Source organism: Notamacropus eugenii, chromosome 6, assembly GCF_028372415.1.
Source record: "Notamacropus eugenii isolate mMacEug1 chromosome 6, mMacEug1.pri_v2, whole genome shotgun sequence".
In the NCBI taxonomy this organism is placed as follows: Eukaryota; Metazoa; Chordata; class Mammalia; order Diprotodontia; family Macropodidae; genus Notamacropus; species Notamacropus eugenii.
Window position 1 is genome coordinate 229,604,566 of NC_092877.1, and position 15,519 is coordinate 229,620,084.

Genomic DNA, 15,519 nt, shown 5'->3' on the forward strand with positions numbered 1-15,519 from the left:
ACAAAGTGTCTGAGGCTGGATTTGAACTCATGTCTTCCTGACTCCAGGTCTAGAGATATAGAAAGACGTTATATAATACTAATGTATCTCCAAACTGATTTCCAGGCTTTTTTTTTTTTTTTTTAGCAGTTCCTGTAAAATAGAGAGCCTTTCCCAATTAAATTATGTTCTAAGGTTTAGCTAACATTAGGCTATTGAGTTTAATTGTTTCTGATTCTTGCTTTTATAATCTGTTCCACTGATCTTACCTATTTCTTAAACAATACCAAATCATTTTGAGGATTACTGATTTGTAATATAATTTGATCTGGAAATTATATTCTCCCTCCTTTCCTACTTGTTTTCATTTCTTTTAAGATTCACACTTAGTTTGTTAGTCCACAGAGAGACTGTTTTAGAAATATGACTAAGGTTGCACTATGAAGGATGGATCATCTTAATATAAAGATGGCTTCTCTTCCACATGGAAAAAAGATCCTTGAAATTCAAATACATAGTTTGAATGAATCTAAATAGACCCAAAGAGGGAAGTTAATCAATCAATTAATCAAAAAGCATTTGTTAAGTGCTTATCATGTGATAAGTGTGATACTAAGCTTTGGGATGCAAAAATAAAAGTATAAACAATTTCAGCTGTCATGGAACTTACATTATAATCAGACAAAAAGTTCTTGCCCTATCTGATGCTGTACCCCAAAGTATTCAATAAACAATCATTGAATTGCTGAAAACATATCCTAAATATTGACATTAATAAAATAAAAACTAAAAAAAATGTGCTTAGGTAAATACATTCTTTTCATTTTTTTCTCCTTAATTTTTTATTGATCCTTTCATGTTAAAATAAGATTTAACCACCGTAGGCAAATTTAATACACCAAGAAACCAGCAGCTCCTCAGGGTTAAAGTCACTTTTAGATTAAACTGGGCACTAGGACAGATGTTAGCTCCTTCAGCTCACTCTGGTACCTGTCGTTCTTGATTATGTAGGACTGAGATTCTGCCCTCACCGCAATTAATTATGGAAAACAAATTCCTGGATTCAATCAATTAGAAAAAGTCAGCTATACGTGGATAAATCTTTAACCAATTTGAGATTATTGGTCTTTGATCATGAGATAAAATCTGATAAACCACATATGAAATACCTTGTAATTAAGAGAATCATGCATGGCCCTATTCTATGTATGTATGAATACTCATTTATTAATGTTTGTTAAATTCATGATAATCAAAGTAAAAAATACTTAAGCATTCTATAAATACATTATGATTAATAATTTCAGTAATGATAATACTACTCATAATATGACACTTTGGTGAAGGTAGGACAGTTGATTTGGAAGGAAGATGATCAATGTGGATTTGGCCATATTGAGTTTGAAGTGACAGAGTGACAGGCAGAAGTGGAAATTTTCAGCGTTCAGTTATAAATTCAGGAATGGGAAGGAAAGACCTAGAAAGGGCAGGCCTACAGATAGAGATTGTCCAGTCATCAATATAGAGGCAGTATCTGAAGTCATGTTAAAAGGGAAAGTAACTAAGAGAATGAGTTTAGAGAGAAAAAGTCTGGAGCTAATATCTGAGAGTAGGAGTTTGAGAGTAGGAGCAGGTGGAAGAGTCAGCAGAAGTAAGCCGTGTTTGGCTGGAGAGAAAGGAAAACCAGGATAGTATGTTACCACGAAGATCAGACAAAGAAGGTGACATACATTTTTTTGGATATGGCCAATGTGAAAATTTATTTTGTTTGAATAAATACATTTGCTACAAATGTTTTCTTTTACTTTTTTTCAATAGTGAGAAATTGGCAGGTAGAGAACCTACTTGTTTATTAATTGAAAAAATAATATACTTCTAAAAAAGAAACATGGGCTTCTCATCAATGTTAAATATAAGAGAGGTTAAAGGGAATAAAGACAAGGTAAGGAAGGCCCTTGGATTTGGCAGTAAGTAAGGCATTGGGGGTGATGACTGAGGGACTCTTTTCAAATGTGGTAGCAAGAGGAATTGAGTTTCAGAGGTTAATAAGGAGATTAGGAGTCAGGAAATGAACACACCTATGTGCTATTATGTCAATGTATACTATTGTTTGGGTACAGTGATCCCTAATGTACAAGCTTCAAATTAAGTCCTTTAACTGATGTATATAGATATAGATATAGATATAGATATGTACAAACATACATACATATACACACACACACATACATCAAATCTATTCAAGTACACTCAAACACAAACTCAATTTTAACCAGTGACAATAGTTCTATGTTCAAATCTAGAAAGTCACAGTGACATACTTCTATACATACTAATAAAATAAATTACAATGAATGATTAAAAGGGCTAACAGCCTCACACAAATAGCCTGTTGTACACATTCCATACAACAGTTTTAACTTGAAATTACCTTTTTTATCTTACTGGCTCAGTTTAAAAGAAAAAAGTTCCCATTATGACCAACCCATGTCTCATTGTGCATGAACATTAATGATTATTTTGGTGCCTGATTATCAGAGGTAATACAAAGGAGGGCACAAGAGAAAAATTCTACGCGACTAGTATTGGCTTATTGTGGGAATGGGCTGAAAATGGCAAGCATTATATGAATTGATAACTGGGTATAAACCATTGCTTTCTTTTTTTTCATTATAAACATACACCTTGGCTGCTCTATTACTTGAGATTATCTTTATGTTACTTGTTTTCTAAAATCAGATTATCTGGGGGCTCTTCTACCAGGGCATTTTAGGAGGAGGGAACACTTCAAAGTACTTAAGTTGCTGAATACAAGAGAGAGAATTGCACAGTGGAAAGGATGCTGGATTTGAATCTGGAGGAACAGGGTTCATGTGACACTGTCATTTATGACCTTGTGATTTTGGGGAAACTCATTTAACCATTCTGTGCCTCTGTTCCCACATCTGTAAAATAAAGGTAGTGGACTAAAACTCCATGGTCCCTTCTGATGCTAAATCTGTAGAAAATACAGGTAGTAAGATTCTCATAGAATTAATTGGGTAAGTGATCTTAGCCATTTTGGCTGAGTCATATTAAATAATCAAGCTAGAGATGAGGGATATGGGTGTAACCACATCTGAACTTTCTGTTTGCACAATTTCAGGGTACGTGGGAATTTGAGGACATTACAGGAAGGACAAACTTACTTTGTACACAATGTTGTCTATTTGAACTGCATTAGTTAATTAAAGTATATTAGGAGCTGTCTCTATTAGAACATTTGTGTAAGTCTTTAATCTTGAAATTGAAGTCCATAAATATGAAATAGAGAAACTAAATTTGACAAACCTCTTGCCATCATCCAAATTACAGGGTGCCTCTCACACTGACATTGTCAAAGAGCTGTATATTTCACACCTTGGAATTTAGACTGTAGAGATGTGAAAGTCCAATTGCCCTAAGGAGGATGAAGCCTAAATTATATTTCAAGAGAAAAGATTCTCCAGTACTTTTTCTATGTTGCATTCTGCTACCAGACTCAATCTTGCCTACAGAAGAAAGCTGTCTGAATTATCTGGAGCTTTTGAAACTACTGGAATTCCTTAGACTCTTAGGAACTTTCCCCGTGAATATGGTTTATAAGTGACAGAAGGAACTATGCAGAAGAAATGTCTCGAAGAAATGAGGTTTAGGGAAGCTGCTGGACAAACAAATCCTTTGCTCCTTGGCTTTGCTCATTTTGCATCTGTAAAAAAATCATAACTATGGAACACAGGAGGCCTTGCTTTCACCAAACTGCTGGTTTTAGCAGAGTTCCACCATCTGAGATTATATCACATAGCTTCTCACAGTGTGAGGTTACCCTCTGTACCTCAATTTCATCATCTTTAAATGGAGATAATAATGCCTTGAGTAGTGCCAACTGCAGAGGACCATTGTAAGGTTCAAATGAGAAGATACATGTACAATACTTCACAAACCATAAAGTGTTCTATAAATCTAAGTTATTTTTATTATGGGGTGATACTACTTGCACTAAAGACCTCACCAGGTTGCTTTGAGGAAAGTACTTTGCAAACCTTCAAGTGCTCTATAATTGTGAATTACATATTATATAATATGTAATTATATATGTTCACATATAATTATATACTATAATTATAATTCATTTCATACACTCTGCTCTCTTTGTTAGATGTTCTCTCTCAGAAACATTAGATAGGAATCAGAGGTTTAGAGCTGGAATGACCTCAAAGGTCTCCTAGTCAAACTCCCTCCTTTTACAAGTGAGGAAACTGAGATCTGCGAAGGCTAAGGGGCTTGCTGGAGGTCACATAGGTAGCAAGCATCAGCAGTGGAATTTGAACCCAGGTCCTTTGACTGCTCTTTTTACTTTATCACAAACAAATATTCCTTGTCCCATTCCTACCTTAAAACAGATCTTAATCCTACACTATCAGACAGAATCCTAACACTGTGGAGGTAAGAGAAACCTGAAAATATCCTCTGCTAGGAGTCTGTCTCTCAGTTAATAAATGGGGTTATCATAGGGTCTTGCCAGTTTGTCTCCAAATAATGCTTTTCTATTTGTGTGGACCATGGCAAATTAGCCAGGAGAATGAAGACCTCAAAAAGCAAGTGAGAGTGGTAGACCAGAGCTTTCCAGAGAGGTGATATGCCAAAACCAGCACATAGATGTCACAGTTAATTTCATTTGCTTTATTCAGCTCTGGGCAGATCAAGTTTTAATAAGATATTTGTCTTTAGTTGTGCTAAAGCAGACTCCCTTTCCAAGCTCCTGGACCTGTGAAGAACATGTTCAAACCAAGCCCTCTTACATTCTTTGCTTAAACATGGACGTGCAAAGAATATGTACGCACTTGGGGAGGGGTGGGGAGAAACAAGTAAAAATCTCCTAATTTTTACCATATGTGAGGAAATGTGCTCCAAAAAGTATTTTTAAACTTCTGAATAAAATGAAAGGGAGTTTTTAAGATGAAACTTAGACGTTGGCATTGCAAGTAAGGTATTAGAACTGGATTTGTACATACAATCGACTTCCTTACCTTTAGAGAATCAAAGCAGGCAATTACCCGGCCATTTTCAACCTGGCAGCTTTTGGGGGGGTGCGCAAATTTGCATTCTTCATCAGAGCGTGAACAAGTTCCTCTCTGAAACTGTCTGCACACTTCCAGTGTCAGCCATTTTGTGTCTCTTACAGGAGCAACGTTCAAAGCCATGATGAAAAGGAGGTTTAGGTTCTGGGTGTTGCTGTTAAGTGAATTATGTCAGTCTTGTGTCCACCAACTCCAAAAAACAAAACAAAACAAAACTACTGTTGAGAAACAAACTGCATCTAGCTCTTAGAAGAGCTAGTAAATTGATTAATGAAGTCCAATATGCACAAAGCAGAATGAGAAGAGACAGTTTCTCAGCAAGCAGTCACTCATCAATCAATATGCCCCACTTGAAGAAGGTGGGCTGCAATGAAAACATGCTCAGTGTCATCTCTGGCTGTAAAATGTCTGAGTCTCTTGTCTGTTTTTGACACTGTTTCTTCGACAGTGGCTCCAAGGCAATCACACTCCTCGAGAGAATGTTAATTCTTCCAATGCTGCTTTCTTGTATTGGTGACACTGGAAAACAACCCTGTCAGTTGTTCACGTCCTGGCACTTTTGTTTCTTCCTTTCACCTCTTTAAGGTTGAAATCGCGAATTCAGGCAGTTGTGATACCCTCAGCCACATATGAGGTTGGGACAAGGTGTTTGGAGTAGGCAGAGACCAAGTTCTGCAAACAGAGAGGTGCGTAGGACAGTTGTTTCCGATAAAAGTGACTTCACAAAGGCACTTTTTAATCATGAACCTGATAAAATATAAATCAAATGTCAGTTTTCATCCAACCTTCCTGGAAATTACACTTCTAAAACCAATACCTCCTTCAACTGGAATTTTCTCAATTCTAGATGAAGTCAGTAAAACAATGTAGGGAATTTCATAAACTTTTGCATGAAAAAAAGGGATAAGCAATTGAAACACGTATTGCAGAAACAATCCAGGCAGCAGTCCAAAAGCACGGAATGACTCAACCAGATGAATGTGGTAGACACAATAATTAGGCATTCTGATTCTGAAACAATTCAATCTAATGTGTTTAATCGCCAAAACAATGTATTAGATCCACAGTTTCCAATTAATTTCACATTTAGGCCCACAGATTACATTATTTTCATTATTTGAGAAGCTATAAACAATTATTTGTGATCTGTCCCTCTTGTATATGGAAGATATTACCATTTTGGATGAAATTCTTCTATCACCCTCATCATTTAGAAAAAAAAATGTGCTTGTTTCTCTTATGTCAGCAATTTATATTTTATTTATGTACCTTTATGAAAATATTCCATTCTACATAACAATCTCATGACATTAAATTAAACATAAACAATAAAACAATAAGCTGTTTCCTTTTTTAATTTTTAAAAAATATTACATATTTGCTAAAACATTTTGGACATTAGACCAATAGTATTCAGAGAAGAAAAATTTGCCTATGGGAGGGTAAATAAGATTCATGAATAAGGACCAAAAGTGAATCATGTTTATAAACGTATATGATAGAGACTGCCATAGGAGTCTTAAATATTTCACAAAATTCTATTCCATAATTAAACAACTTTCCTAGGCACATTTTTCTCAGAGCCACGGATCGTTTCATAACAAAAACTGAGGCAGAGAAATAATGAAACTCAAACTTGCTAATTAAAATGCCTGATGATTTATAAAACATTCATTTATCCTGTATCATGACAGACATGCATTTAAAAGTATTTGCTGAGTTGAATCATTAGGAGCTTATGAGATTTCAATGAACTCTAACTCCACAAGTGTTTAAAGCACAGGTTTCCTCTTGAGGAGGAGGGAGAGACCAAGTCAACCTAGGTTTCTGCATTTACTTTAGGATATTTCTTCTCTCTTATAATCAATTCTCAATTCCTTACTTATAAATAGATACAACAGGTTTTAATACAAAGAAGAAAAAACTAAAATTATTATCACTGAATTAAAATGTGGGTTAAATGTAATTAAATAAACAACTTCTTTTGTCATTAAATTAGCTGCATAAATATTGAAATATTTAAATGCATCTTCATCCTCTAAAATGCATTAAAGTAACTTAATGCAGTGAATGAGACATAGCCTTGTTTTTACTTTCAAGAAGAAGTAAATTCTAAGATTCAGTTTTACTCTCTTCCTATACATTTTATTTTTATCAAAATCTAACCAGAAATTGATTTCCCAATAGTGATCTAACTTTATCAAGCTGGGAGATACATGGATTTATTACTTTTACAGCAAAGATTGCCTAACTTTCTAATAATCAGTCACACATAATAAGTCAAGATCTATTAAGATCTGCAAGTTAGACTCACTTTTGACAGGATTATTGTCTCTCACCAAACCAATCTCATCTCTACCTAGTCCACATCACCTACTGCTAAAATTTCCAAGGATGCTGCTATGAAAGTGACTGCCTTGATAATGGCACCAGTCTTAAGCTTCCTCAGTAAGCAGGATCTAGCAGCTGGAGAATGCAGGAAGAAAGACAGGACTAGGTCAATCAAGAGTTCTTTGTACTACATTTAATAAGAACCATTGACTTTTCACTAAGTCACAGTATGAATAAGATGAGGGCCCATGAGGAACTTGTTGTTGTGTTCGTCCTTTGTTTTTGAAGAAGACCATATCATCAGAGAAATGATGACATGACTTGCACTTGACTTTGTTGTGAGGGAGGGAGGGCTGTTCAAGGTCACCAGCCTCATTTTCTCCTCGTGAACCATTTGGATCCATTGACCAGATATTCATCAAGATGACTGGAGAAGGCCCAGGATGCAATGGGAGACCTTGGCCTTTTAGGGTAAGGCATTTTCAGTTACTCACTTAGAGTGAGGTCATGCCCAGTCAATGATGAGACCTCTTTAAAAAGTAGTGAGGGAATGGCCCCTTTAATGAGCAAAAGAAAGAAATATGTAAGTAAATCAAGTTGGGAGGGAAAGAGCAACAGTTACTATTGATAATCACTCTTAAGCCAGGAAGGTCCAGAAAACAGCCATTAAGTGGAGGAACTATGGCGCTGTGAAATCCTTATCCATGCTTTTTTCTATATTTTTTCAGCCTCTATTAACATTGAAATGGGCTCAGCAGCTTTATGGTCCTAGAATCAACATCTAGAACTATCAGTAGTTGAAAAAAAAATCTGTGCTAACCTTCCCGGAAATCTAGGGCTTCCTGGCTACACCATTATCTGAGAGTCCACTTTTTTCCGTCTCTGCACAATTTGCTTTTTTGCTTTTGCCTTCCTTATTCTTTGGCTCCATCAGTCTTCTTCACCTGACCTTCCTCTGATTAATGGTCCTTTTTCTCCTTGGTGAACTCTTTGCCTCCCGGCTCACTGGTCTCCACGTCTTCCTCTTTGTCAAAACTACCTCTTTTCAAAGGAGATTAAACTCATTCACATAAATTTGACTAAAGAATTGCCCCTCTAAACAGGTATTTTCATATTCACAGGGATCAAGGTCTTTGATCATATGAATGAAAAAATGGAGAAAATGTACCATGTCAGGATTGTTTGCATGTTCCTAGGGAAGTATTTCATTAAAAAAAATCTATAAATATATTTTGAAAAAAGTAAAAGAAAAGGCCTCAGATGTATATTTTTAAGTCTTTGATCAGTAGAAAGGTATTTTGTGTCAAGGATTGGGGCAAGAAAAGAAAGCAAGGCATTCCAACAACCCTAAAATCACTCTAGCCAGCACAGGTGACTAATTACCCTGGATGTGTATGACTAGTCCTGTCTGTTGCTCTAGAGGAAAATGGTTGTAATGCTCCCTGCCCTGGGCCCTGAAATCCTGAATTGTGTCCATGAGCATCTAAAAGAGCAGGTTTAATCAGGTACCAGAGAGGAACTGGAAACTCTGTTTCAACAATCCATGGGGAAAACACTGGCAGATGCAGACTTAGTGGCCACTGACAACACATTCTTTCCAGGAATAATAGGAAGCTAGAATTTCTCCTGTATCTTCATGAAAATATTAATTATCAATTGATGAACAATTGTATACCTTGTCAACATCAAATCAACTGAGTAGAGGGTCTGACTACCAAGTTAAGGTATGCATGCTAAATCGATGCATGGGGTTATCTTAGTTATAGTGTGACTGCCTCCTACCTAGCACATTACTGTGGTTTTGTCTCCACAGAGGCTGCTGGACTTATTGGTTAAAAGGGTGGAAAAAACCAACTTCATTTTGCTCATTCTTTGTTTTGAATGTATTGTCCAGTTCTCAATTTTACACAGCAGGGGAGGTGGCAGAGTTAAGAATAATCCTAAGTGGTACATAATCCAGAAATTACCTTTGATTTTGAGAATGTACGTTAATTTTTATAATTCAGTCATGTGTATCTGATGTCCTAGAAATTCATTTTTGAAGAAGATGTAGCTACACGATGAGGGGTTAACAATAATAAATGGTACACAGAGTTTATCCATTATGACTTCTTGCAACGTGCTCCACCATGAGAAGAGACCAATCTCTCTTAGTTGTTACCTCTCTGCAGCAGCCTAACTAGAGCCATGCTTTCAGATCTTTCTTGGAGCAGGGACAAGGTTAATTATTTTTCTAAGGGCTTCTCTTTGGAAAAAGAAAGTAAGAGTAGAGTAATATTGGTTGGTTATCAATTTATCAACAAGCACTTACTAAGCACCAACTACAGGTCAGGAGCAATTCTTAGGTGCCAGGGATACTAAAAAATCCCTCCCCTCAATGTGCAGTCTATTAAGGGAAACAACATTACATAAATAAAGATATACAACAGTGTTCCAAAAGTCTTAGTGCAGTTATTAGCTTTAATAGCTTGAAATCACACTAAGATTTTTGGGATACCATATACACATATGTACCCATGTATGTACATATATAGGGACACTTTATACATATATGTATATGTATAGAAAAAAATACAAGGCCATTTTGGAATGGAGAGCACTAGGTGCTGGGGGATTAGGAAAAAAAACCAAAACTTTACACAGAAGTTGGTGTTTGAGCTGAAACCAGGGATTAGTCATGCAGTAATTAGGCAGAATAGACACTTCTAGTGGAAGGGGACAGGTACTATTAGAAACTTGAAAAAACAAAAGATTTCCCCTCAGACAAAGCACATCGATGAAAACCACTATGAGGTACCTGAGACCCAGGACTCAGCCTCCAAAGAGAAGCATTCGAAAATGCCTGGCCTTGGTGAACCTTGTTATGGTATCTCCCCACTTGCTAGGTACTTGATTTATTGACAGGGGTGCCCTCTGTGGATATATTTCTGCCTGTATCCTTGTAATGGCCCCATCCTCTCCAGACAGCATTTGATATAACAAGCTTTGCTGTTCTTCTCTCAATTTCTCTGTCAAAGTCACGCCTGGAATTTGAGGTTAATGGAATGAGCTACTCAACTCATTTCTGAAATGCTGATGGACTTGCTGTTCAACTGTACAAAAGAAAACCAAGTTGTTTTTAAAGCCTTTTGCAGACCTCACTTTTTGCTTGTATTTAAAAGTCATTCCCAAGTGCTAAATTTTCAGACAGCTATGCTTTTTTTTTAAGCAAGTCTAAAAAAACATATTACTTGATTTTCTCTCCCAGCTTCTGATTACTTTAGCCCAAGGAGAATTTTCTATCTTCGACCACTAAAATCTGAGGAGATGAAGGCATTGTCCTACCTAGCACTTTTGAAATTGCCTTCTTCGTGTTCCCCACCAACCCTAAACTGACCCTTCCCTTACTCCTTTTGGGGGGGGGGACTTAGGAAAATTCAAAGGACAGTTTATACTTTGCAATTAACACATATTCCCCCCCTAAAATCCCCCCCCACAATGATTATGATGTCAAACTTGAAACTGAAGCTGGTGAAAATTTAAGATCATATTGAGAAAAATAACTTCCTGGCACTCTAGCCCTCAGCTTGTTTTTTGCTCACTATGGTATATTTTAGTTGACTGCCAAACATCTGGATAGAAGAGGATCGATTAAAGGGTGGTAGCAGAACAAACTCATTTCTGAGCCAGACCGTCTTGAAATATTATCCACTAGAAGGATCTGTAGGATACCTTTAATCTGTTTGCAAAAACCACAATTTATTAACAAAACAGGCATCTTTGTAATATTTTATTTAAAAAAATCAGGTGCTCATCAGATTGCATCATCAAACATGCTCCTATCTATTTAAAGAGCCTGTTTTAAAGTGATACTAAATGCTCTGACTCCCCTGGATTGATGGCTTGGCTGCATCGTTGTGGCCTGTCTGATGGCAGACTAGATTTAAGAGTGACCTCAAGGCGCATCTTAGGTGGGGAAAGGAGCTAAGAGGAGATTGACCTCGAGGAGAGATGCTGAATCCTTCTTTATAATTAAAGGAACAGGGAAAGATGTCTCTAACTGAGGTCTTTCCAGAATGTTGTATTTGGAAAGAAAAATACTTCGGAGGGTACAAAGGGAGAACAGAGTTTTAGGAGACAAGCCCTTTATAAGGTTTAGTTTTCTCATATGTAGCATGAGGATAACAAATTTTATGCTCCCTGTGTCAAAGGGCTATTGTAAGGATCAAATGAAAGGATGCATATAAAGCACTCTGAACCTAAAAGCACAATATCAAGGTTAGATATTACTAGATTGACTTGAATACAGGACACAACACCCCTCCTTTTCCCATCACACCCTTACACACAAAGGACTAATAGAAAAAGCACTGGCCTCAGAGTCAAAAGACTTGACTTTTACTCCCAGTTATACAGGTTCCTAGCTTTGTGACCTCAGGTAAGTCACTGAACTTTTCTGAGGCTGTTTCCTTATCTTTAAAATGAAGATAATAAATTTATTATTATATTATAATATTATTATATCATATTATATATCAAATAAGATAACATATACAAAATGTTTTGTAACCTAAATGCACAATATAAGTACAAGCCACTATCATTCTGATCTGAATATGGACCATTTTCCCATAAATCTGGCTTGTACAAAATTTGAGTGTGCCTGGCACACAGAAGGTGATTATTAAGCCTTCTCTCTTCTGACAGAGTCCTCAAGCTAATGTAGGTCTTCATCCCACCACACCTGGATGACTGTAATAGTATACTAGTGGGTCTCCCAACCCCAAGTCTCTCCCCACACCATACACCCTCCATTCAGCAATTAAAGGGATTTTCCTAAAGTGCAGATGCAATCATGTTACCCCATTCCCTGCCCCCCCACTCCTACTCAATAAACTCCAGTGGCTCCCTATTGCTTTTACGATTAAATAAAAAATGGTTTTGTTGGCATTTGAAGTCCTTCATAACCTAGTCCTTCCCTACCTTTCCTGTTTTCTTAGTTCTTACATCCTTACAGGTTTTCTTCCACTCAGTGACACTGGCCTCCCAGCATTCCACAAACAAGACACTTCATCTCTTGGTTCTCAGCATTTTCTCTGGCTGTCCCCCATGCCTTGAACACTCTCCTACCTCTCCACCTACTGAACTCCTAGCTTCCTTTAAGTTCCCACTAAAATCTCTAGAAATCACTAGAAGCCTTCGGCAACCCCTCTTAATTCTCGTGTTTTCCCTCCATTAGATACTTCCTATTTATCTTCTGTATAGCTTGTTTTGTCGTATCTGTCTGCATGCAGTCTCCTCCATTAGACTGTAACCTCCTTGAGGGGAGGGACTGTCTTCTACCTCTTTTTGTGTCCTCCATACTTAGCACAGTGTCTGGTACACAGGAGGTGTTTAATAAACATTTACTGATTGATTGAAATGTTTACTGTAGCCACTGATCTACTGGATAAGACAACAAATGTTACGAAGAGGAAGAGAGAATTAATAATAAATAACATGTTTTTATTTGAATGAAATTTCATTTGAATGAAAATATAATAAAACCCTTTAAATAACTATACATTTTCATATGGTCATTTGAATATTTGTTTTAATGTATATTTATATTTTTCCATATATACATACACACATATACACGTACATATATATACATATACACACACATATATGTGCATATACACACATATTTAGGGGGTAGCCTAGGCTTGTGAGATGGCCTACATCTGGACCAATGCAGTATTGTTAATATAAAGGAATGAAAGAATTATTTGGTTTTATTTGAGGCAGGAGACAGGAAGTTAAAATAGTGATATGGAATTTTCTTTTTAAAAAAAGCCTTTCCTTTTGAGTTATCTTTAGATTCATCTATTTCCTACAACATTAAAAAAAGAATTCAAGTGAAACTATACGAGAAAGCATGTACTGCTCGCTAGGTGAATGCATGATGCACTGTATTGGGGACGTCTATCAAGCCAGGGACTGACTGACATAAGAGCTCTATGTGGTCCCCCTCACGATCCCCTATCTCAAATCTCTCACTGTCCTATTAGATGAAATTCTCCAAAAATATTGATAAAAATGTTAAATTATAAAGTAATCACTAATGGAGAAAGCGAGGTGATGCAGTGGATACAGTGCCAGACTGAAGTCAGGAAGACTCATCTACATGAGTTTAATTCTGGCTTCTGACACTTAATAGCTGTGTGACCTTAGGCAAGTCACTTAAGTCTGTTTTCCTCAGTTTCCTCATCTGGAAAAGGAGCTAGAGAAGGAAATGGCAAACTCCTCTAGCATCTTTGCCAAGAAAACTCCAAATAGAATTGCAAAGAATTTGACATAGCTGAAAAATGACAAAACAATAAAAAAACACAAATAACTTTAATCTCCAAAAAAATGGAAATCTGTAAATGAAGTTGGATATTGAAAAAAAGAAAAAGTAAATACCCTTAATAAAAGTGGCGATATTATATAATCCATCATGGGATCTTTTCTATAATGCAATCAGCTAGACCTTGAGCAGCATATTTTCTAAGATTAACTACAAATATTGAATGCTTTTAAGCCAATTCTTTCTGCAACAACCATAATTCTAATTAATGGATATAACCATAGGTAATAATGATGCATTAAATAAGCTGCGTTAAATTTTAAAAATAATTTCACATTCACAATCTTACTTCATCCTTGCAATCACTCTATGAAGAAGGTAATATAGATATTATTATCAAATCTATTTTAAGAGTAGGAGAAGCAAAAATATAAAGGTTATTATTTATTCAAGGTAATACAGTGAAATCAACATGGCACTATTATTCATAAGGTCACTTATCTACATCTGGAAGAGGCCTCAGAGGTTATCTAGCTATAAACTTCACTTTACAGATGAAAAAACTGAGGCCCAGGAAGGTTAAGTGCCTGACCCATGGTAGGCACTTCATAAATGCTGACCCAGGTCACAAAGGCTTCCGAGCAGTATTTGAACCCAGGCACTCTGGCATCTCCTCTACTAGACTTCTTCCCACCATGCCAATGCTGCCCTACTTACTAGAGGTTATAATTATTAGGATCCAACCTATTCATTATAAATGTTGAAGTACAAAAGTTAATTAACAAAACAAAACTGAAAGGTTATTATGCATTTAAAAAGCCTATGAAAAATTTAGGATAGGAGAAAACAAATACACACAAAAGCTATATTTTGCACCTTAATTCCTTTAAATAAATCTTTTAAAAAGCACTGTACTGTAAGGACAGCATTAAGCTGGGCCATGAGGGACGTCCATTATTTAGGTATGACTTGAGTCTGTCCTCATGGAACTATTTCCACTCAGTTACAATAGCCAAGTTTGCAGCAGTGAGTAGGGAAGAAAGCTCAGTTTTCAATTAGAAGGAAATAAAAACAAATAATCTAAATATATCCCTGAAGCTGTATCTAGATATGATGTATTCAATACATATTTGCATCCAAATTACATTTTTTTCACTAGGTCTGTGTTTTCAATCCAAATATTTTAACTCATTTAGGAGAATTTCTTATTAGAATAAAAGCAGTTTCATTAGTTACTCTTTAAGATCGACACATCATCTACTGGTTTCTTGGAAACTAGAACAAAAAGATTTGGGCTAAAGCAGACATGCCATTAGCTCACTGGGTAAACTACCTAGCTCCAACGTATTCAAGGCTGGCACTGTGAATTGTTTCATTCTCCTTGCTGCAACTTCTACAGCCTGTGGCAAAGAGAGCCATTGGAGAAATGGAAAGAATGTGTTCCATTCGCTGGAACACAAAAGAGATCTCCCTCTTCTATAGACTCCAACACATCTCACATTCCTCAGTTGCTTATCCCAGTCTCACCATCTCCTCCTTCACCCGTCTTAGATGAAGAGGTAGTCCTCCTTGCCAATGCAAACATCTCTTCATGTAATAGTGATCCCATTCCACTTCATTTTTTCCTGCAAATTGCTGCAATGATATCCCTACTCTTACTAATTTTCAGTCTCTCCTTGTCTACTGAATGCTTCCCTGCTGCCTACAAATACATGAATATCTCTCTACCTTTAAAAAACTTCACTTAAGCCAACCGTCCCTTCTATCATCCTATTTCTCCCTCCTACCCTTTTGTGGCTA

At 36.5% G+C, this 15,519-nt stretch overlaps 1 protein-coding gene across 7 annotated transcripts in view; it reads right to left on the reverse strand.

Annotated features, from left to right (window-relative positions):
* The window catches only part of MBNL2 (muscleblind like splicing regulator 2), a 185,379-nt gene that overhangs the window by 126,008 nt on the left and 43,852 nt on the right, over positions 1 to 15,519 (reverse strand). For all 7 annotated transcript variants that reach the window (XM_072622091.1, XM_072622088.1, XM_072622089.1 and 4 more), the window contains one exon: positions 5,028 to 5,825. In XM_072622091.1, the coding sequence (XP_072478192.1) occupies positions 5,028 to 5,201 (174 nt within the window). In that variant the 5' untranslated portion in view covers positions 5,202 to 5,825. The remainder of the gene's footprint in view (positions 1 to 5,027; positions 5,826 to 15,519) is intronic.